Here is a 24123-nt window from a genome sequence, read left to right on the forward strand (position 1 = left end):
TTCCCCCAGCAAGCAGCGAGACCCTGCTACACACATGGTCCTTACCGCCAACCTTGTGGGGCTCCGTTCTGGGCCACTGCCACCAAAGGTACCGCAGTAGGGACCTCGCAGGGATGCTGTGAGGATGGGGAGGGGCCTCAGGATGTCAACAAGGTACTTGGAATCCACCTGGGCTTTCATTAAAGCTTCTTGGTAAAATACGGGTCTTGGATCTCGTTAAGGCCATGCTGAAGACTGGGCTATGTCAACAAGAGGAGCAGGGCTAACCCAGTCTATACAAGGATGGTGAGGAGCAGGGGTGAGCAGACTGAATGGCTGTGTGGGCAAACCTAGGTCCGGGGCAGGCAGCGTGGTGCAGCAGGTGAAGCTGCTCTTATCATGCCGCCATCCCATATGGAAGTGATGGTTCAAGTCCTTTCTGCTCCGCTTCCGATCTAGCTCCCTGCTAATGCACCCGGGAAAGCAGCGGAGGACAGCCCAAGCCCTTGGGCCCCTGCACCCATGTGAGAGACCCGGAAGAAGCTCCTGGCTCCTGGCTTCAGAGCAGCCCAGCTCCAGCCATTGTGGCCATTTGAGGAGTGAACCAGCATACGGAAGGCACTCTCTTTCTCTCTCTCTCTCTCTCTCTCTCTCTCTGCCTCTCTGCCTCTCTGCCTTTCAGATAAATAAATAAATAATCTTTAAAAAAATAAAAGACTAGGTCTGAGAAGAAAAAAGAAATTTTAGTGCCCACACAGAAAAAGTCAAAATTCAGCAGTGCGTCCATGAGTTTCAGCCTGCCAGACTGACCCCAAGGGAGCCACTGCCGTCAGGAAGACAGCGCCTGGTCGTGGGCCAAGCCCGACACTTTCCTTCGCATTCTCCTGCTCTCTGTGTCAGTGACGAGGTGGCGAGCAAGCGCCAGGCATCCAGACAAACCCTCCAAGACAAGCTGGCGCTCCTACAAGGGGCCCAGGGAGCTGTCAGTGACGGGTTCAAGGGCAACTTGGGACAGTAGATGGCAGGAAGGGGACCTGCAGAGCCCCGCCTTCCAAGAACCCCAAGCAGAGGCTGTTAGATGATGCCAGGAGCCCCTCGTATCGCTTCTCGGCCTTTTGGCTAAGATCAAGTGTAGGAGCCCCTCGTGCCGCCTGCCGCCGCTCCACACCCTATGCCAGCTAGGGCTGCTGCCTGTTAAGCAAGTCATACACTGGCTCTGGCTTCTGTATGTTCAGGCGTGGCTTTTCAATTACAAGTCATCATTCAGAGGTATGGAAAAAATAACTTAAGATATTCGCAGTGAGGGAGGCTGGTGGGGAGGGGATGTGTGGGAACGCTGTAGTTTTTGATCAGCTTTGCTGTGACCCTGTGGCTCAGCGGGCTAAGCTGCCACGTGCCACCCTGGCACCCCATATCAGAGCGCAGATCCCAGCCCTGGCTACTCTGCTACCCAGCTTCCTGGGAAAGCAACAGCAGGTGATCCAAGGGCCTGGGTTCCTGACACCCACACAGAAGAGCTGGATGGGCTCTGGGATCCTGACTTCAGGCTCAACCAGCCCCAACACTTGTCTCTCCTTCTCGCTCTCTGCCTTTCAAATCAATCAGTCAATGGATATTTATTTAAAAAATAAAGATTCTTAACACAATCCTCACAACACCCAAATTTCTACCCAACTCTTTTTTTTGGACAGGCAGAGTTAGGCAGTGAGAGACAGAAAGGTCTTCCTTCCGTTGGTTCACCCCCAAAATGGCTGCTACGGCCAGTGTGCTGCACCGATCTGAAGCCAGGAGCCAGGTGCTTCTCCTGGTCTCCCATGCGGGTGCAGGGCCCAAGCACTTGGGCCATCCTCCACTGCCTTCCCGGGCCATAGCAGAGAGCTGGCCTGGAAGAGGAGCAACCGGGATAGAATCTGGCGCCCCGACTGGGGCTAGAACCCGGTGTGCTGGCACCGCAGGCGGAGGATTAGCCTGGTGAGCCACAGCGCTGGCTCTACCCAACTCTTGACAGACTGGACTGTGCAGACAGGGTCCTAACAGCCAAGGGCAGACACCAGCACCATCATCTGAGCTTTCCTTCCAGAACTTTCTATTCAGACAGACTCGGTTGGGTGAGACCGGATGCGCCGTGCTTTTCAACGACTAGGAAGCAGCATGTTGTCATTGCTACAGGATTCCTGGTGTGCATCTTACCTGGGCGTGAACCGCCCGCTCAGCACCAGGGAGTACCTGCTGCTGTAGATGCCCCTGGCACTGCCTTCCCTTCTTGTGGCTGCCGCGGCAGATTACCAGAGACTTCGCGGCTTGGAGCAGCAGGTCCTCGTTCTGCCCCAGTCTTGGAGGCTGAAGCCAGTCATCGGTTCCCCTGGGCCAAGATCAGGGGGTTGGCTGTGCTGCTCCCCCTGGAGGCGCTGGGGGGAACTGCTCCCTGACTCTTCCAGCAAGCTCTTTGCCTTGGGGGGCATCGCTTTCTCCCCTCTTCCTCCCTCTTATAACAACGCTTGCGACCACCAGGGTAATCAAGAATCCCCTCACATTTCAAAATACTCAACTTGATCGTGTCCAAAATAATTCTTCTTCTCCCATATAAAATCACATTCACCCAGGTCCCAGGGGGTGGGACCTGGCTACCTCTGGGGACCGTTATTCAGTCAACCACAGGTGCCACGTAAGCTGGCTCAGCCGACTGAAACATGGCACTTTTCAATGAACCCAGTGAGACAACTCAGACTGTGTAGTAAACACCCTTGGGTGCTCTTCTGCCCTATCTCACGTGTGTTTTAGGATTTCAGTTCCTTGAGAGCAAGCTCGGAACTTCAAGCGTCCTTGGTCACTTCAATGTGTTGTCACGGGGCGGGCACAGGTGCAGGTGGCCTGAGTCTTGGGATGCGAGTGGGTTTTGCCCGCACATCACACTTACTACACGCTCACTTGGGGTTCAGGAGGAACAAGCACTGACAGCCACAGAGGCGTAACTCAGTTAATCTTCGTAACACCCAGTACTGTAGGACCTGTGGTCTCCATATTACAGATGAGGAAGACCGAGGCAGATCATGTGAGTCGCTCCTATTTGGAAGAGTGAAGACTGCAATCCAGAGACCCACTCTGTGCCCTGTATTCACAGGCGCCTCTCGACCAGCCAGAGCGCGTGCAATCTTCAAGCAGCCCTACCAGGAAAGTGCAGAGTTGGGACATCACTAGGACATCAGACTCTGTTTTTGCTTGTTTTTAAAAAACTTTATTTTATTGATCTGAGAGGCAGAGTGGCAGGGAGAAGGACAAAGAGAGAAAGAGATCTTTCATCCACTGGTTCACTCCTCAAATGGCCTCAACAGCCAGGGCTGGGCTAGGCTAAAGTCAGGAGCCAGGAACTCCATCCAGGTCACCCACATGGATGGCAGGGGTCCATGCACTTGGGCCATCTTCCACTGTTTTCGCAGGCACATTAGCAAAGAGCTGGATTGGAAGCAGAGCAGCCAGGACTTGAACTGGTGCTCTGATATGGGATGCCAGCATCGCAGACAGAGGCTGAACCTGTTGTGCCACAATGGCAGCCCCTGGCATCAGATCCTGAAATCCTTGCCCCCAGTCGCCGTGCTTAGCTTGCTGTTGAAGCCCACCTTTTCCATATTTACATGGCCAAGGCTTCCCTCTGACATCAGACCAGACATCAGCTGGCAAGGTGCCATCCCTAGTGGGACCCCCACAACCAACATGTTTTCTTTAAGATTCATTTATTTATTATTATTTATCAGCTCATTTATTATGATTTATCAGCTCAGCCGGAGCTGAGTTGATCTGAAGCCAGGAGCTTCTTCCAGGTCTCTCACACGGGTGCAGGGTCCCAGGGACTTGGGCCATCTTCTACTGCTATCCCAGGCCACAGCAGAGAGCTGGATCAGAAGTGAAGCAGCTAACACTTGAGCTGGCGCCCATATGGGATGTTGATGCTGCAGGCACAGGCTTAACCTACAACACCACAGCACTGGCCCCCCAAAATGTTTTCAATACAAAATTGAGGAAGGGGCCAGAATCCCTTTTTTAATTTTATTTATTTATTTATTTATTTTTGACAGGCAGAGTGGACAGTGAGAGAGACAGAGAGAAAGGTCTTCCTTTTGCCGTTGGTTCACCCTCCAATGGCCACCGAGGCCGGCGTGCTGCGGCCGGAGCACCGCGCTGTTCCGAAGGCAGGAGCCAGGTGCTTCTCCTGGTCTCCCATGGGGTGCAGGGCCCAAGCACTTGGGCCATCCTCCACTGCACTCCTGGGCCACAGCAGAGAGCTGGCCTGGAAGAGGGCGACAGGGACAGAATCCAGCGCCCCGACCGGGACTAGAACCTGGTGTGCCGGTGCCGCAGGAGGAGGATTAGCCTGTTGAGCCACGCCATGGTGATGGTGGTGGTGGTGGGGGTTGGTTCCAGGTTATCAGAGGACCATCAGAGGAACCATTAGCAATTGTTTTTATTTGCAAACCAAAACAATTTACTAAAATGGGTTCATGGCTCTATTCTTCTGAGGTATTTTGAATCAGTAGAAAAGCAAGCAAAGGAAAGAGAAGGGGCAACAACAGCGTTATCAGAGAGATCAAAAGGACCGCCTTAAGTGTGCCAGGATGGTACTGTGACTAGGAAATGTCAGGGCGGGCATTATGGCGAAGCAGCTCAAGCCACCACTCTGATGCCAGCATCCCATATCGGAGCACTGTTTTGAGTCCTGGCTACTCCTTCCAACCTAAATCCCTGCTGATGCGCCTGGGAAAGCTGTGGAAGATGGCCCAAGTGCTTGGGCCCCTGCTACCCATATGGGAGACCCAGAAGAAGCTCCTGGCTCCTGGCTTCAGCCTGGCCCAACCCCAGCTGCTGTGGCCATTTAGGGAGTGAACCAGCAGACAGAAGCTCACTCTCTCTCTCCCCCCTCCCCCCATCTGCATTTCAAATAGATGAAATAAATCCGAGAGAGAGAGAGAGAGAGAGACAGAGAGAAAGGAAGGAAGGAAGGAAGGAAGGAAGGAAGGAAGGAAGGAAGGAAGGAAGGAAGGAAGGAAGGACAAGGAATAAACAGTGTGTGACAATGTAGAGCCAGCCAGGGATAAGGACGTACCTGTGGACCTGGCCTCAGTGTTCCTGATGTGGGCGGGGCTGCCTCCCCCTCCCTGGCTTCGCCATCACCCACAGCCAAGGCCCTCTCCCTTCCCGTGGCCCAGGGAGGTGACGTGCTAGAGAATGGCGCTGCCCCCAGAATGAGCTACGAGGGGAAGACACAGGAGCTCAAGCCCATGGGAGGGGTGGCGTCCCCCACCTCCACCAGTCGGGGGCGTGGCCCACCCATGGGTCACATTCCTTCCACTCGTGGTTGCTCTGCGCTATGCGTGCCATTGTTCCACTGACCTCACTGGGTGCAGAGAGCCCTGGTAGCAGGGCAGCGGTCAGTAAGCTTGGCTTGCAATGGAAGATGAGATGAGGCCGGTAACTAACTCACCAGACACACGCACAACTAGAGATGGCAGGGCCAGGACCAGAACCCAGGTCTGCCTACTGGGAAGCCCCGAGGCCGTCTCTAGGCGGCTCCACAGAAATGGCCACAAATAGAAGGCTCGCCACACCCACCCCCTAAAATGTCAGGTGTGCCTGGGCGGCAGGTTGGGGGTGACAGGATACACTCCTGGTCAGCAGGAGCCCAGGGCCCTATCTGTTTGGTTCCGTTATCCTACATTGGTTCAGGCTTCGCAGTTACTTCCTGGTCCAAAAGGGCTGCTGAACAAGCCATTACATGAATATCCCAGATAGCAAAGATGGAGAGAGGGAGGAAAGGGGCTGGTGTTGTGGCACTGTGGGTTAAGCCATGGCCTGCAGTGCTGGCAGCCCATATGGGTGCCGGTTTGTGTCCTGGCTGCTCCACTTCCCCTCCAGCCTCCTGCTAATGTGCCAGGGAAAGCAGCAGAAGATGGCCCAAGTGCCCGGGCCCCTGCACCCACGTGGGAAACGCAGGTGAAGCTCCTGGCTCCTGGCTTTGGCCTGGCCCAGCCCCAGCTGTTTCGGTCATTTGGGGAGTGAACCAGCGGATGGAAGATTCTTTCTTTCTCCTCTCTCTCTGTAACTCTACCTTTCAAATAAATAAACAAATCTTTAAAAATAGAGAATGAGAGAGAGAGAGAGAATGTTTCATCCCCTCCCTTTGAAGATTTCCGTGGAGTTCCAGCGTAACTCTTCTACTTCAATCCGGTCGGGCGACTTGGTCTGGGAACTGTGCTCTTTTATTCTGGGTGGCAACAGGGCAGAGTGAAGAGAGGATTCCGCCAGTATGGAGACGTAGACCGCTCATGGTCTCGGCTGCTGGCTCCCCTTCCTGTGCGGTTACCAGCCACATCCTCACCAAGCATTGCGGACTCCCCACGCAGCCCGCAGTGTGTGCCAGTGAGCCTGCACACCGAGGTGTGGACGGGGCCTCCCAGGCAGCGAGGGTTCAGGGGCCAGTGCTGCTGTGTTATGGACAGAGGAGGAGTGGGGGATTCATCGTAGGACCGAAGGGGACAGAGAGGAAGGCCAGTCCCAGGCAGAATACCATGGGTACCATGCCCACAGCTGACCCCGTGTGGAACAAAAGCCAAGCAAGGCTGCTGTTTAGACCAAGCTCTTGCACGAGGCCCCAACAGACCAGACTGAACCAAAATGGAGTCACTCATGCTAAACACCCCCTCCCCAAATTGGAACTTCCAGGAAGCAGGTGGAGCCCTGTACCAGGCACCTGCTTGTTACTTTTAAATCCCCCAGAGGAGCTTCTTGGGAGGGACACCGCCCATTGTGGTTTGCAGTCTGGAGTTCACAGTTCAGGATGGGACAGCTCCATTAGTCTGGCGTCTGGTGGAAGCTGGCCATGGCTGAGCAGGTGCAGAGGAACTGTCTTGTGGCAAGCCAGGAGGCAGCGAGATCCAGGCCGAAGTTGGCTGTGAATAGCCCACGTTCTCCAAAGAACCACCTCCCCCCACCACTGGGCCTACCTCCCAGCCACAGTAATCAGATCCAGTCTCCACCCCACCCATCAAGCAATAGACAAGACTTTGAGGTTTAAGCCTCCGCATGAGTTTTCCTGTCCAATGCATACACGGCAAGCTCCAAACAGACCAGTGTTTCCTGCAAACGGAAGGAAAGAAGTCCCTCTGTCTGACCTGCTCAGAAAGCAGCCTGGCCCTGACCAGCTGGCTGTCCCCTGTTGTTCTGCTTCCTTGTCCCCAGGTGGCGCCCCCACCCTACTCTTCATGAGTTGCACCTGCACTCACAAGCCAATGTGACCGGAACGAAACTAAACGTCTTAGCTTGTCTTTGTTTCGACACTGGACATAGGGTATGTGAGTGGGGTGTGTGTGTGAGAGAGAGAGAGAAAGAGAGAGAGAGAGAGAGAGAGAGAGAGAGAGGGGAGAGGGGGGAGGGGAGAGGGGAGAGGGAGAGAGAGAGAGAGAGAGAGAAAGGGAGGTTATAGGGGCTAGGGCTGTAGTGTAGCAGGTTAAGCCTCTACCTGTGGCGCTGGCATCCCATATGGGCTGGATTAGAACTAGTGGGATTGAATCAGTACTAGTTGTGGGATTGGATTAGTCCAAGTTGTGAGACTAGGTTAGCACTAGTTGTAGGACTGGATTACTAGTTGCAGGACCGGATTAGTACTAGTGGAACTGAACTAGTACTAGTTGTGGGGCTGGATTATTGCCAGTGAGAGTAGGATGCTGTATGCCAGCCCCTCCCCTTGACGCTGTTCCCGCTATGTGACATTTGCCACTGCCGCAGCACAAGGCTCTCACCAAGGCCCCTGATCTTGGACTTTTGGCTTCCAAAGCTGTGAGCTAAATAAAACTCCTCTCTTGATAAAGCCAGTCTCCAGTGTTTTGTTATTGCCACAGAAGACACACGGCTGGCGCTGGCGCTGTAGTGTAGCAGGCAAAGCTGCCCCCTTTGATGCTGGCATCCCAAATGGGCACTGGGTCCTGTCCCAGCTGCTCTGTTTTCAATCCAGCTCCCTGCTTATGGCCTGGGAAAGCAGTGGAGGATGGCCCAAGTGTTTGGGCCCCTGCACCCATGTGGGAGACCCAGAGGAAGCACCTGGGCTCCTGGCTTTGGCCTGGCCCAGCCCTGGCCGGTGTGGCCATCTGGGGAGTGATCCAGTGGGTGGAAGACCTCTCTCCCTCTCTATATATAACTTTGACTTTAAAATGAATAAATAAATCTTAAAAAAAGACACGTGGCTGAGGAGTTTGTTCCCTGACTCTGTAGACGCCTCTCTCTCCCCCTCTCTCACTCTCACTCTCATACACACACACACACACACACACACCCCACATGGGCCTCCTTTAGTAACTCAGACCCCACAGCACAGCAGGGAACACGCAGACCCCAGAGATGGACCACGGGGGGCCTAACTCCTGTCTCTCTCTCCCTCTAGCTGGGGAGCCTTAGAAAGGGAGTTACTCTGCTGATCTGTGCAATGGGCACAATGCAAAGCTCGCCCTCCAGGGGCTGCTGTAACAGAAAGCGCTTGGAAAGGGCGGGCTCACCACGCTGGCTCCCCTGCTGCTCACCCTCCCTCTGCTGCTGGCCCATCTCCCTCCACCCAGGCCTGCCTGGCGAGACTCCCCTGGAGCGTTCAAATCCCAAACTCCCTGGCTCTCTCCCACATGTCTGTGCGCAGCCCAGGAGCGGGGGTGCCCAGAGCAGTGGGTGTCTGCTGCGCTGGGAGCAGTGCCCGATCCTACGAGTGAGCAGCAGGCAGACCCAGCCCCTAGCATGCGCTCGGACAACAGAGCACGCAGGACAAGCTGCCGGGCTGCAGGGGGCCGAGCAGGCCACGGAATGCAAGGGTCTCGCACCTCTGCTCTGCTGTCCAGGCCACAGTGGGGCTCCCAGGCAGGGGGGGGGGGTGGTGGGGGGAGGCCCGGCCCTCTCCAGGGGCTGAGGTAAGAACTGAACTATTTTCAAATTTGCAGCTGCTAGGGTCCGGTCTGTCTTGGTTCTGTTCCTATAACCACATACTTGAGGCTGGGTAACATACAAAGAAAAGAGGTGTGCTGAGCTCACAGTTGAGGGCTGAAGTCCCTGGACATGACAGCTGTGCTGGGGAGGGCCTCGTGGTGGACAGCATCACAGTGGGGAGGGAGAGCCCAGGACAGACAGGAAGAGGACGCAGGCTTCAGATGGCTCCTCCCACTCCTCTGGATCCTTTGAAGGGTGGCACTCCTCACTCACCCACTTCCTGTGCACTAAGCTCCACCTCTTAAAAGCCCCACCTCCTCTCTCACATCACCACACTGGGGACCAAGCTTCCAGTACCTGAAACCTTGGGGGGTAAATCACATCCAAACCACAGCAGGGTCTATTCTGTGCTTTGACTTTGATCCTATATTCCTTCCTCTTCCTAAATCGTGATTCACAGCATCCCGCAGACACAGAAATATTTAAGAAAGGTATCACTTCCTTTACTCCTCACATGGGAACGGCAAGGGCTTACCAGCCTGGGCCAGGGTAGGCCAGACATCTGTTAGAAGGTGCTCACAGGCCGGCGCTGCGGCTCACTAGGCTAATCCTCCGCCTTGCAGCGCCGGCACACCAGGTTCTAGTCCCGGTCGAGGCACCGATCCTGTCCCGGTTGCCTCTCTTCCAGGCCAGCTCTCTGCTGTGGCCAGGGAGTGCAGTGGAGGATGGCCCAAGTGCTTGGGCTCTGCACCCCATGGGAGACCAGGAGAAGCACCTGGCTCCTGCCATCGGATCAGCGCGGTGCGCTGGCCGCAGCGCGCTACCGCGGCGGCCATTGGAGGGTGAACCAATGGCAAAGGAAGACCTTTCTCTCTGTCTCTCACTGTCCACTCCGCCTGTCAAAAAAAAAAAAAAGAAGAAGGTGCTCACAGAAACTTGCCGTGTGGCCATCGGCAATGAGACCAAGCACTCCCCCATATTTAAAGCCCTGGTACTGCTTCCTCACTCCCCACCCACTCTGCTAACTTGAGAAAAGTGACAGCACACAACTGCGCCCTTATATTTATTTTTATTTGAGAGACAGAGACAGAAACAGAGGACATGCTTCTGTCTGCTGGCTCAACTCCCGAATGCCTGCAACCCGGACAGGCTGAGGTGGGCGCCAAGAACACAACCCCGGTCTCCCACAGGAGCGGCAGGGACCCAAGTACTCGAGTCGTCATCTGCTGCCCCCCGTGTGCACATCAGCAGGAAGCTGGAATCTGGAACAGAGCCGAACTCAAATCCAGGCACCCCAACACGGCCCTGGGGCTCCCGAACAGCCAAGCACTGCCAGATCGCGCGCCTGCCCTACCAGTCTCAACAGAGAAGCCAACCCGCCAGATTCCGAGGCTCTCCCCGCTGCCCCCTCACACCCGACAGTCCCCCGGCACGCCCCGCCTCATCCGGGCCCAGTGGAGCTCAGCAAGCAGCCTGTTCAGAAAAGCACAACGTACGCCTCCCCGTGTTCTCTCGGGGCGGAGCCCACGGAGCGAGCTCTGCCCAGACTTGGTACCCATGCGGTCAACGGCTCTCATCCTGCGATTCCTCCCTCTGAGGGCCCTCCCGGCTCAGCTGGGAAGCCAGATCCCCCACACAGCCCCTGGCTGAGTGCACGGCCTCTCTCTTCCCCAACAAGGAAAACACACACACAGGCGTGACGGCACTTGTAGGAAAGTGGGGGAGGGCTGCAGGGGTGGAGGAGGGGAGTGACTGTGGCTTCCACTGCCTAGGATCCCATGTGCCCCGCAGATGCTACTTGTGTGGACTAACTTCAGTGGACATGGACCTACGATCTGGGCCCCACAGCTAGGAAGGGCTGGGTAAGGAGACAGGTGAGGAGAGACGTTATGTTGTCACTTGAATATGATCGGTCTACTCCAAAACTCATGTTGAAATTGGGTTCCCAGGGATCAGCAGTGGGAGGGGGTAGGGACTTTCAAAGGTGACTGAGGTCAAGAGGGCTCAGTGCCCTTCTCCTGGGAGTGGGGACATCCGGTGACAGCAGTTGTGACAAAGCAAGGCCACCCTCATGTTTCACTCTGCACTCGCCCACCTCACCTTCCCTTTCCCCACCACGAGTGGAAGCAGCACGTGGCCCTCACCAGACCCAGATGCCTTGTCTTGCATTTTCCCACTTGCACCACCGTGAGCCAAACTAAACCACCTTTCCTTGTAAGTCGCCGGGTCGTGCGTGCTGTTACAGCAGTAAGCAGACCATGGCAGGGCAAGACACACTCACTCAGATCTGTCCAAAGACTGAGACGCCCCTGTTACGAAGGTACTTTATTCAGTAAACAAAATACTAGCTCCTTTTAAAAAGAGTATAAAAGTGCACATTATTTAAAGCTGCAGGTGTAGGCTGGGAGCCGTCCTCTGACACGTGACTGAACGTCTTTCTTCTGCTTCTCGGCCGGAGTCCGTTCAAGCTGAGGGCACGCAGCACACTAGAAAGGAAGACCAAAGGGATGAGAAGGAAACTGATAAAACGGAAGCCAGGGTTTCACCTGCTCGGCGTTAACCTTCGTGTTCATTCACACTTAAAACAGAAACCACCGAACTTTATCTATTAGTGATGGTATTCTTGGCCTCACAATTTCCCTTCTGTCTAAAAACTGCTTCTGAGGCTGGCGCTGTGGCTCACTAGGCTAATCCTCCGCCTGCGGTGCCGGCACCCTGGGTTCTAGTCCCGGTTGGGGTGCTGGATTCTGTCCCAGTTGCTCCTCTTCCAGTCCAGCTCTCTGCTGTGGCCCAGGAAGGCAGTGGAGGATGGCCCAGGTGCTTGGGCCCTGCACCCCATGGGAGACCAGGAGGAGGCACCTGCTCCTGGCTTTGGATCAGTGCAGCGCCGGCCATAGTGGCCATTTGGGGGGTGAACCATCGGAAGGAAGACCTTTCTCTCTGTCTCTCTCTCTCACTGTCTAACTCTGCCTGTAAAAAAAAAAAAAAAAAAAAACTGCTTCTGTTTAAAACAAGGCTCCCATCTCTGATCAGCCGCCACCACACACAGGAAGATGGATCTGCGCAGTCAGTCCCCACTTGCTTGTTCGAGCCTCCATCCCTTAATTACTGACACGTGTCTGCGGTTGACTGTGGCAGGGAACAAGCACTTACGGCCCCACATCCAACCTTCCCTTCTTCTCAGCTTAAAACACAAAACACTGACTCTGCCTGGGATATATACTTGCAGCCAACAGCACTTCATTTAAAATGGCCGCCATCACCTTTTTAATCTCTAAGTGCCTCCTCTCCCATCCTAATCCCTACCCTGAGTGTTAGTCAATATTATAGCTTAAAAGAAAAAACAGACACAGCTTTGATCCCGGAACTCTGCAGGCAAAAGGCTACAGCCCACGGATGACCAGCCAGTGGTGGGCGGATGCCAGGGGAGGGCAGCAGAGAGAGAAGTGCGCGCTTCTACGAGCTCACTCACACGCTGGGGAAGCGGCACAGCCCAGGGCTGGGCACAGCGGCCGGACGTGTCTGGCCTGGGTGCAGGTCCTGGTTCTGCTTTGCACCACACCCAGCGTGAGCCACTCTTCCAGGAACCAACCTCAGAGAGCTGGCAGAGGACTGAGTAAGGCAGCTGTGTATGCAAAGCTTAGCAAAATGCCTGGCATGGAGGAGGCCCTCAGTAAGTGTCGCTGCACGTCTCCAACACCAACAAGACTGGCATCGCTGGGAGGGAGTCCCTACTGATGGAAGCAGGCAGTGCCAGACGGGGCAGGCTTTGGAAGTCGCCCAGCCCAGGGGGTCCCACAGTGACCCGCTGGGATTTTTATTCTTAAATTTTCATTTTATTTGAAAGGCAGAAGGGCTGGCGTTGTGGTGCAGCAGGAGAAACCACCCCCTGTGATACTGGCATCCTATAAGAGTGATGGCTTGAGTCCCAGCCGCTCCAATGCTGATCCAGCTTCCTGCTAATGCAAGGTGGGGGGGTGGGAGGGGAGAGGAGAGAAAGAGAGAGAATGGAAGAGAGAGAGAGAGTGGAGAGAGACAGTGAGAGAGAGAGAGAGAGGGAGGGAGGGAAGGAGGGAAGGAAGGAGAGGAAGGGAGGGAGGGAGGGAGGGAGGGGGAGAGAGACAGAGAGAGAGGTTTCCACTCACTGGATTCCTCCCCAGATGCTCACAAGAGCTGAGGCTGGGGCGGGGTGAAGCCCAGAGCCTGGATCTCAATCCAAGTCTCCCACATAGGTGGCAGAGACTTCAGTACTCGGGCCAGCACTTGCTGCCTCCCGGGCTGTGCGTTAGCAGGAAGCTAGAATCGGAAGTGGAGCTGGGACTTGGACCCAGGCGGTCTGACACGTGACTCAGGCATCCCAAGCAGCATTTTGCTACTGTGCCAAATGCCCACCCTCACCTCTGGAACTTTCAGAAGAGCAGATGCCCAGACCCGGCCACACCCTAACAGGCTCTGTCCGTGGCCGGGCCTGGCAGGCTGTGTTGTCAACCAGCAGCCCTGACAACCATGGTCCTTTGCCAGGTTTGGACCACAGACCCAGACTCTCCTGCCACCATACTGGAATCCGCTGTGTTTCAGAGAAGCACACAGTCAACCAGATAAATGGAAACACGGGACCGACACACCAGAATCAAGGAGGCTGCGCATGGTCCTATGTCCAATCTGTGACAGGCTTAACGCCAGCTCCCTGCACAGAACCCCACAGCATCTCCTGGACCCAGGCTGCTCATCGTATGTTAAACCTGTGACAGCCTTAACGCCAGCTTCCTGCATGGAACCCCACGCCATCTCCTGGACCCTCCTGTGTGCACAGTGATGGTGACCGGGGCACGGAGCACCAAGGGTGAGGGGCGTGAGTCTGCTGTCACCCAGAAGGGCCGGCAGGAGCACGGGCAGTGTGCAGGAGACTGAGCGGGTTTGGGACAGACGGGACGGGACTGACACATCACATCAGGGAGCCATACTCTCGAAGACAACAGGGTCTCTCCTTAACCTCGAGGTTTCAGATGACATGGACTCCTCACTTCCTCCTTCCCCTCCCGGGTCTCCGAGCTGAGACACAACTGCAGGTGCTTCTCCGGGGAGAAAGGCCACAGCTGTGCTTACTCTCTAGAGTCCTGGGACCCAACACCTGCTAAGAGCCACGGCGGGGTCAGGGCAGGCAGGACCGAGGACCAGGAGCTGCACACCCTGCCCTTAAACAGGGCCGCTCTGCAGAGGCCGGGTGGGGCCGTGTGCCCTCATGCAGCCCTTCAGACGGAGGGACGCGGAATTCCCAGCACTCCCATGGCCAGGCCTCCCCCGCCCGTCCGACCCGGTGCACCTGCAAAGCCCGAGTACCTGCGGCCTCCCTTCAGTTATCCTTCTTCTCCGATGGCTTCTTCTCAGCCTCCAGCCTTTGCTGCTTCGCTTCCAGCCTCTTCCTCTGGTACACTTTCACCCCAGCAAACGCCAGGCAGAGAATCAACGTTTTGGCTGCCAAGATATACAGCAGCAGTGGCACGTGCTCGAGAACCTTAGAGAGAACAGAAACCGCTCCAGTCGCTCCGCCGGGGAGACGGCAGGCCTCTTTTATGTTCCCTCGTCTGGCAAATATTTACTGAGCACCTACTGTTTAGCAGGCACGAGGCTGGGTTCTGGGGCTACACAGGAGACCAAGCAGACAAGGTCCCTGGGCCGTGTCACCGTCACCAGCCGTGCAGTCACAGCTCTGCCCCTCTTCAGTCCCTTGCTACTGGCCTCACAGAGAGAAACCCCAGTCAGCTACAGATGTAGAACCCAGGGGACTGGCTGCTCGCCCAAGCCCCCTGCTGCTTTTTATTCCATTAGTTATTTATTTGAGAGGCAGAGACAGAAAGGAGGGTTCCATTTGTTGGTTCCCTCCCCAAATGTCCACAATATTTGGGGCCGGGCTGAAGCCACAGCCAGGAGCCAGGAACTCAATCCTGGTCTTCCACATCGTTAGCAGGAACCCAATTACGTGCTAGTCCACCAGCACTGTTACATTCTCAAGGGCCCTGTGACCCGATGCCTGCTATGTTCCGAGCAGGGGGAACTTTCCGTCTGCTGCCTCCCCAAGTCTACACTGTCAGCATGCAGAGTCAAGAGCTGCCGCCAGGAAAGGAGCCCAGCGGCTCTGACACGGGCTGCCAGTGTCTGAACCACCAGCCAGGGCCCACTCTCTCCCCTGCTTCTGACGCAGCGTCACGGGCCAGTGCGAGGAGCTGGGCCAGGAAGCCTGGGTTCCGCCTCTGTACTGCCACTCACTGACCACGTGACCTGGGATCGTCACTGGACATTCCTGAGCTTCTACCTCCCTAGGTGATTTCATGGGGCACACGTCACAGAGCGTGCTTACGTACGGCTACAACATCCCTGGCGACATCGCCTCTGGGGCCCATCACTGACTGTGTGATCCCCTAGTGCATAACCGTATGATACACACGAGGCTCGCACAACCCTCCTCCATTTCACCATTAAGCTATGCAAACACACGACGGCTGGGCGACTGAACTGACCAAAGGCACGGACTCAGTGCCTCTGAAATGCGGCTGGTGACATACAGCTACGATGGGGAGACAATGGTGCCCCGGGACCAGCGGGACTCCAAACTGTTTTAATTTAAATAAAACAGCAAGAATACATGACTGCTTAGTAACTGGGTTAAGTCTAGTAATCATGAAGTCATTTTAACAATAAAAAATAAATAAAACGCAATATCTCTCTACGGCAAGTGTAAAAGACTAAAAAAGCTACACAGTAAAGCTGTAACTTTTCAGGCTGATAAACGAGCAGCTTAGAATACGGATCTCCTGGCTCTGCCTCCCTGGGATGATGGCTACCCCCCCCCCCCCCAACGATCCTCTACTTGGACTTCCCTGCGGGCTCACATCTCAGGCAGGGGGAGGTCTGACTCCCTGCGCCACACTGCGCCTGGCCGAGCCTCGGCTCCCGCAATGACCCGGCCTGCGTGATGGCCCGTGGTTCTCCGTGGCCTCACACAACACTCCGCTGCAGCAGCGCAGGTACGTATATCTCAAGCAGCAGGTAGAAACCCCGCTGACACGGAAGCCATCATCGGACAAACACAGCCGAGTGGTTTCGGAAGCCGCTCTCCTGTCACAGGTAGCAGAGGGAGGAGGCTGTTTCAGGACTGAGAGGCAGGTGGGGGGAGGGAACTGGGGGTCAAGGACACGCGTGGGCTGACCTGAAGAGCTCAGGGCTCCTTCACTGGCGCTCTGCCGGGTACTGAGCTCCCACTGTGTTAACTCTCTTCCTCTGATTTCTTCCTAACAAACCCTTTCTCTCTCTCAACTGGACTATATCTACCCTGATTTTTAAAAATAAAATCCCAATCCCTGTGAAATGGCAACGGTTAATTTTTAAATGACGAGGCCGTACTTGTTCCTAACCACAGGGTGGCGCTGTCACTGCCAGCCACGGGCCCACTAAGCCGGCGAGAGAGGGTGCGTGGGGGTGCTCCATACCTCCTGCATCCTCCTGGGCTCTCCCAGTCGGGCCGGAGGAGAGAACATTCCTTTCCGATGCCACATGGAAGGGGCCTGTGCTAAATGTGAGGCTGCCCCCTGGATGCCAGGGTGCTGTGGCTGCCTGGAGCCAGGAAGGCTTGGGCACAAACCAACTCCCTTCCTCACAAGCAGGCCCGGCGTGCCAGGCCCACCGCACGATGAGACAGAAACAGCCGTCTACAGCCGTGTACGCCTTGTGCTAGGCCAGCAGCAGCGGCGAACTTGTTAGAAATGCTCACTTGGGCCCCCTGCCAGACCAACACCACCAAAACTGGGGGCGAGGCGGGCAGTCCACGCTGGAACTGGTCCTCAAGGTGACTGTGCCACCGCCTTGGAGCGCTGAACACGACGCCTAGAGCTTGTTGACAAGGCCTCTGGTGCCAGTCACCGCCTCTCGCCCCCACTGACTTGGCCACTGTGGCAGGTAAAGTCCTTCCCAACCCGCACCCACTCCGCCTCCACGTCTTCTCCCTGGCATCCTCTCACCGCCTCCTCTCTCCTCCTCAGCCTCTCCACTGTGAGCTCTGGCCCCCATGCACACTAAACAAACCCTCCTGCCTCTTCAGGCCCTTCCCAGAGCCCTCATCCTACTTCCTCCACTTCAGCCAGCGCCTTCTGGAGAGCAGAGCCCTGGGCCTCCTGCTGGGCCCCCGGGCTCAGGACCCACAGAGCTGGGGAGGCAGGGGTGGCCTGCACGCTCCCCGCCTGCTTCCACAGCCTTCCGGCTCTCTGCAATACGAAGCAACTGGAGGTCGCAAACAAGCCAATGCTTCCAGCAACTGAGCAAATCCCAGGATCCTACATTTGAAAATACACACACCACACTTGTTCATGGAATTAAAAGAGAAGCTTATCTTGGTGCAAAAAATGGTGAAATACCACGTACGGTCTATTCATTATACATATTGTCCATGAACTTTTTGAAGGCTCCCTATATATGGAAAAAAATACTGGGAGAAAATATACCACAACTACCCAGAGCTGCCATCTCCCGGTGGTGAGCCAACGCGCGGACTTGATCTGATCTACGCTTTCCAGAGTGGTTACAACAAACATGCCAGTGGAAGCCCTCTGACCGGCTCCACCTCACCTTGGTGCCTTCGACCCTCTCTCCTCTCTGCAGACACGGCCCACGATCCCGTGAGCAGGACAGCTGGCACGTGCTCTTGGCTGCCCTTGGACTTCTGCTCCCACCACAGAATCTACTCATTTAGAGGAATCAGCTGTGCAGAGTCTCCAACCAGTCTAAGTTGTCCTGGCGTCTACAGTACTTTATTTTAATTTTTTTTTTTTTTTTTGACAGGCAGAGTGGACAGTGTGAGAGAGAGACAGAGAGAAAGGTCTTCCTTTTTGCCGTTGGTTCACCCTCCAATGGCCGCCGCGGTTGGTGCGCTGCGGTCGGCGCACCGCGCTGATCCAATGGCAGGAGCCAGGTGCTTCTCCTGGTCTCCCATGAGGTGCAGGGCCCAAGCACTTGGGCCATCCTCCACTGCACTCCCTGGCCACAGCAGAGAGCTGGCTTGGAAGAAGGACAACTGGGACAGGATCGGTGCCCTGACTGGGACTAGAACCCCGTGTGCCGGCGCCACAAGGCGGAGGATTAGCCTATTGAGCCACGGCACCGGCCTTACAGTACTTTATTTTAAAATGACAGTTGGGGCTGGCGCTGTGGCGTAGTGGGTAAAGCTGCAGCCTGCAGTGCCAGCATCCCACATGGGTGTGGGTTCAAGTCCCAGCTGCTCCACTTCCAATCTGGCTCTCTGCTGTGGTCTGGGAAAGCAGGAGATGGCCCAAGATCTGGGCCCCTGCATCCACGTGGGAGACCTAGAAGAAGCTCAACGGCCCAGCTTCAGCTGTTGTGGCCATTAGGGGAGTTAACTAGTGGCTGGAAAACATCTCTCTCTCCCTCTGCCTCTGGCTCTCTGTAACTCTGCCTTTCAAAATAAATAATCTTTTTAAAAAAATAACTAAAAAAATAAAGTGACATTTAAGAAACATGATTGTGTAAAGAAAAAGTTTAGGTTATTTCCACACAAACTAAGTGAATGATTTTTGAAAGACTCAAGTTTGATTTGGAAAAAGCAAAGCAAAGCTGTTGACAACTGTAAAAGATTAGAGAAAGGGCGCGTATCCGGTGTAAGGGTTAAAATGCCGCAGCCCATCTCCAGGTGGCCGAGCTCAAGTCCTGGCTCCCCTGCTGACTCCAGCTTCCGGCTTGTGCAGACCCCAGGAAGTAGCAGGTGACAGCTCAAGCAGCTGGGTCCCTGCCACCCACTTGGGAGACCCCGATAGGGTTCTGGGCTCCTGGCTTCGACCTGGCCCAGCCCCAGCTACTGTGGGCATCGGGCGAGTGAACAAGAGGACGGCAGTAAATGCTCCTTGCTCTCTCCCTCTGCCTTCTAAATACATTTTTAAAATTAAACAAAAAAATCAGAGAAGAAAAGCACAGAAATCTGGAAGATTTTGTGGTAGACTGCTCCACAAGATCTGTTTATCACAGGCACCATGCACGGGGCCACTTAGCTACAACAGGCGTGCGCTTCTCACTGAAGTCCAAGATCAGAGTGAGCACAGCTCGGTTCTGGCAGGGGCTCTCCTCCAGGTTCCCGCTACCGACTCCTCACTGGATCCTGAGAGCCCTCCGGGGTCCCTCTGCTCGGGCACTAATCCCATTCACAGGGCTCGGCCTTCATGACCTCATCTCCCACAAGTTCCACCCCCATCCAGGGTTGCCCCGCATGGACGTGAGCGGGATACAAACATTCAGTCCACTACCTTCAAGAAATCAAAATGCAGGCCGGCGCCATGGCTTAACAGGCTAATCCTCCGCCTTGCGGTGCCGGCACACCGGGTTCTAGTCCTGGTTGGGGCACCAGATTCTGTCCCGGTTGCCTCTCTTCCAGGCCAGCCTCTCTGCTGTGGCCCCGGGAGTGCAGTGGAGGATGGCCCAAGTGCTTGGGCCCTGCACCCCATGGGAGACCAGGAGAAGCACCTGGCTCCTGCCATTGGAACAGCGCGGTGCGCTGGCCGCAGCGTGCCTACCGCAGCGGCCACTAGAGGGTGAACCAACGGCAAAGGAAGACCTTTCTCTCTGTCTCCCTCTACTGTCCACTCTGCCTGTCAAAAAAAAAAAAAAAATCAAAATGCATAACCGTAGGACAAGCTTTAAAGGCCTGTGTTTTTCAAGTGGGGCAAATCTGAAGTTAGTGGATACATACTCAAAGTAAAGGCCTGGTCTCCTTCCAGAAGTGTGGAGAATACATGCACATTTATGTTTTAACATGAATGTTAATGCATGAAATGTCATTATGCTGTCATTTCACTTTTTTTTTTTTTTTGTAGTCAGCCTACGTATGTCCCATTTTTATACTCAGAAGAAAAGCAAAAACCCAAGTGGTAACCGTTTATAACTCTCCTCACCTTCCAGTTCATGGTGGGCCAACAGTGAATGCACTCCTGACCAAGGCAGGGCCCCCACACAAGCACATGAGGTAAGGGAGCTGGAATGAAAAACCAAAACAAAACAGGGTCACTTTGTGGCTTCTCGGGCAGCCCCGGGAGCAGACGTGTGAGCAGAGACAGCAAGCTGCTCAGAGGCAGGCGGACTTCCTGAACGAGGCAACCCAGGGCCTGGGGGGAGCAGATGGGCTGGGGGATGCTGGGCCTCGCCTGGCTTTGTGGAGTGGCAAGCAGCCCTTGGCACGCCCCACAGCCCCCAGCACAGGTGGCCTTGCCACTCCAAGAGGACACGGGCTCCCATTCACTCCACCTGTGGACCCAAGAGCTCGAGACAAAAGCTGTCCCAACAACCACCTCGTGCCCTGGAACGGGCTGGTGTAGGGAGGGGTGTTGCTTGGTTTCCCAAGTCTCCTGAGTAGCAACTGAGTTAATCTTGGTTTTTAAACATTTTCTGGAGGGAAGGGAGTAAATGACAGGGGGGTAAAACAGTCCAAAGAAAGCAACACATAGGTGGAATCCCCTCTCGGACCCAAGGGAGAGCCAGTGGGAGGTGGGGCACGGAGTGACAAGGCAGGGATCCCATGGGCGCACAAGCCTTGCCCCAGGGCCCCCTCCCTCACTACTGTTAGACTAGGACACATACCCCAGAGGCAGCAGACGGAGCTCTGGCTGAAGGACTGCGACTTCCCTCTCAGGGCCTTGCTCCCATCTGTGGGTGAAGAAAGGCCGTGTCAACCACAAAGTCTTGTTTGAAGGTCAGTGCCTTCCGGCACGGCAACCGTAGCTGAACCCTACCATGCCGGCCCACGCTCCGGAGCCTGGGTGCACGGACTCAGCCCTCGTGACTGCCCCAGCAGATGTGGTTTCTGATGTCCACTTCGGAGGTGGAGAAGCTAAGTTTAAGTCAAGCACCTGGGCTCTCGGGCAGGACTGTGATCCAAACCCACGCAGTCTGCCTCGGAGCCTGAACTTTAGGGGCCTTCGAAAAGTTCATGGAAAATGTGTATGAAGAAAAAAAGATTATGCAGAGATTCCAAAAATTTTTGGATCCAAATATTACTTCCAAGTCCATCTCCCACATACTTTTTGAAGTACCCTTGTACCTAAGAGTGCCTCTACGCAGGCAAAGAGCTTTGCAGTAAAAAAAAGCACAGGAAAAGTTTTCTTTTAATGAATTTAGAATTAAGAAAAGCAGCAGGAAATACCATGGGCCCTTACCATGGGCATAAGATGAACTTCAGGAGGGATGTCTTTGAGAACTTTTCCACTATAAAAGCATCTAGATAGAGCAAGTTCACGCTTCTCTATCCGAGATCACAGCAGCCTGCAAACAAGCCGGCAGCTGGCACTAGATAGGCCGCTTTTTCCCCACGATAAAAGGCAGATAAGCTAATGCTAACAACTTCGGCAGCAAATCTGTTTAAATGTGTAGCGGTGATTGAAGGTGCTCACTACCCCTGGGTAGAAATGACTCGCTTCTCTTAAGCAGCAGCGGATTCTGACCCGCAGTGGAGCAATCCGACCCTACGTGTTACAACCTGGCCCCAGGATTTCCACTCCAAGCAATCGCTAGCAATCGGAGGGATTAGCCATGCTGCGTATTTTAAAAATGTTTCAGGCTTTTTGAGATTATCGTATTCAACCTGTGTCTATACTCTTGAAGAACAGTGGTTTTTCTACTTACTACTTGTTGAATTCTATATTTGTGGAGGGTTAAGCTTGTGATCATAAGATAAACTGAGAGTATGTCATTGTACAAATTAGAAGAAAAAATAAGAAAGGAAGGAGGCGGGGAGAAGGAGCGTGGGTGGGAGGGAGGATGGGGCAGGGAGTATCACTATGCTCTTAAAACCTGTATAGACGAAATACAGAATTTGTTCACATTATGTAAATTTTAAAGTCCATGATTTAAAAAATGTAAATTTTACTTTCACAACCCCTGCGTTAACTGAGTCATGTACAAATACAGCAGAGGAGTTTGGTTGTTCCGTACAAATTTTCTGAGGCCTGATGATATACCCACTGGTATAAAAAACATTGATTCCCAAAGTTAAGGACAACGAACAGATGCAAAAAGCCTGCATCTGGAAACATGAAAACGTGCACTGCTCTTCTGCCCTCCGGCAGTCACGCTACGGCCGCGAGCAGAGTGACCCTGGACAAGCACTTGGCCTCCCTAAGCCTCAACTCCCATCTGTCCACTCTCCTTAAGGGGGTGCACTATAAAACACTATGCCCTACACTGAGCACACAGAAAGCAGAGATAAAAGGCAACCGCTACTGGAACGATAAACATCTCTCCTTCCGCTCACGGCCGTGTCAAGTTGAAAGTCATGAACAAGGGCAGCCAAGACAAGAGCAGTCATTGCGGGAGAGCAAGGCGTGGAACAGAGAACGCTAACCTGGAGGCCACGCTCTCCTCTTGGTGGCACCCACGGCGGAGCACAGGGCCCCGGGCTACATCATCAACCCTCTGTACCCACGCGCTCTCCTTTTTCAAATCAGAGCCCCCAGACAATCCTACAGCTCTGGGATCCCCAACCTTCCACCCGATCTGCCACAATACCAGGAGGGGTGGGGTGAGGGTGGGAGACAGGAGGGAGAGCAGCCCCATCTGCCTGGCCCATTCCCACCCACCGCCTCTGAGTTACAACTTTCCCACCTCCCTCAAATCCCGGGACCCAAGTCAGCCATTTGCACAGCACTCTGCAGGCCTGCGGCAAAGGAGAACTAAAAATATCAGCAAGCCATTTGCTCCTCTATCAAATGTACGTCTGATGCAATATTGAAACAAGCGCAGCCGGGGGCCCTGAGGGCTGACCTGCAGAAGCCACGGAGACAGGAGCAACTTGGAGGGGCACAACACCCAGGGGCAGCTGGGAACTCTAACCCCCTCTGGAACTACGCGCAGCCTGCGCTTCGGCCTCAGAGACAGCACGCGGCTTAGATACCACTGCAAATACTTGTATTTCCTCCTCCGCCAGTTTTTCCTGGAAACAAAAACCCTACGCGTTTACACAGGTTTTGCCAATGAGAGCAGTAGGGCCGACGCACTGTCCACAGCGATGCTTCCTTTTGGGCGCATCTGACCAGCTCAGCCTCTCTCTTCCAGCGGCTAAACAGGCCCTGTCCTTTGTCCGAACTCCCCAAAGGAAGCTAATCCCAGGCCTGGTCCCTGCCTTTATCACATCAACCCTGCCCCTGGGCATCTGTAGTGGGGGAGGGCCGGGCAGGGGGCTCCCGGGGGACCCTGGGAATCACGTGGCCCTCCCTCTTCCTCCCTGGGCCCAGACTTTCAACAAAACCCGCCCCCGCCGCCCCATGGGGCCGGCTCAACTCCCACCGCTGACCGGCGGCCGAGGAGCGGCGGTGGGGGCTTTGGGTGCCCCCATCTCGGTGGCTTCTGCAGTTCAGCCCCCTGCACCCCACGGCCTGCGGGGCACAGCTGGGCCAAGGCGAGCGCGGGCCCCCCCCCCCCCCCGCCCCGGGCCTCAGCGCCTTGGGTCCAGGGGTCCAGACCCGGGTCCCCTCTGCAAGCTCCCGGCCCCCGACACCTGCTCGCTCAGACCCGAGGCCCCGCGCCAGGGGCTGTCACGGCTTCCCCCGCGCTCGCCCGTCAGTCCAGAACCAGGCCTGGGCCGGCCAGCTTCGCAGCGCCCGGGCGGCCTGACCAGAGGTGGACGTGCGCCGGTGGGCGCCGGGGGCCGGACCCCCGCTGGCGCTCATCCCGGAAGGGAAACGCGACCACAGAGCCGGCAGCCAGAGCTCCCTGTGCCCCAGGGCTCTCCAGTCAGGCTCCCGTCACCGACCCGGCGGCCCACACTTACACCTCCTCGGTGCCGCGGAGCCCCGGGTCTGGGGGTCGGTGCACAAACCACGGCGCTCACTGTCCCGCCGGGAAACTACGTGTCCCGAAATGCACCGCTCGGCGCGCAGGCGCAGTCGACCCGGGGCAGTCTATGCGCAGGCGCAATAGCCGCCGGCCTGGGCGAGCCAGGTTCTTGCTCTGAGCTTGCCGGAGCTGAATTAGGAGCGAGGAGGGCCCAGGCATGGCGGAGCTTCCTCGCTCTCAGATTCTTGGCAGCCCTATCTTGGTTAAACGTGACTCAGTGCATGTACTCTCTCTGTAAGAAACGTGTGAAACCTGTAACCAGACAGAAGCTGGGGGAGGCAGCCAATTCATCCTCCCTCTGTCCGGGCT

The 24123-nt window shown here is 55.4% G+C and overlaps 1 protein-coding gene across 3 annotated transcripts; it reads right to left on the bottom strand.

Annotated features, from left to right (window-relative positions):
* Positions 1 to 11244: 11244 nt before the first annotated feature.
* SMIM11 (small integral membrane protein 11) lies at positions 11245 to 23833 on the bottom strand. 3 transcript variants are annotated; one of them, XM_062205618.1, is made up of 5 exons: positions 23750 to 23833; positions 20566 to 20631; positions 19884 to 19963; positions 14275 to 14449; positions 11245 to 11420 (listed from the first exon to the last, which is right to left on the bottom strand). In XM_062205618.1, exons 3-4 carry the CDS (start codon positions 19893 to 19895, stop codon positions 14288 to 14290), a joined length of 174 nt encoding a protein of 57 aa, XP_062061602.1. In that variant the 5' UTR covers positions 19896 to 19963; positions 20566 to 20631; positions 23750 to 23833; the 3' UTR covers positions 11245 to 11420; positions 14275 to 14287. The 3 variants fall into 3 exon arrangements, with proteins under 3 accessions (XP_062061602.1, XP_062061592.1, XP_062061583.1); XM_062205608.1 differs by lacking the exon at positions 23750 to 23833 and having other exon boundaries at positions 14258 to 14449; positions 20566 to 20625; XM_062205599.1 differs by lacking the exons at positions 20566 to 20631; positions 23750 to 23833 and adding an exon at positions 20277 to 20353.
* Positions 23834 to 24123: the final 290 nt, after the last annotated feature.

Source organism: Lepus europaeus, chromosome 2 (genome assembly GCF_033115175.1).
Source record: "Lepus europaeus isolate LE1 chromosome 2, mLepTim1.pri, whole genome shotgun sequence".
Classification (NCBI taxonomy): Eukaryota; Metazoa; Chordata; class Mammalia; order Lagomorpha; family Leporidae; genus Lepus; species Lepus europaeus.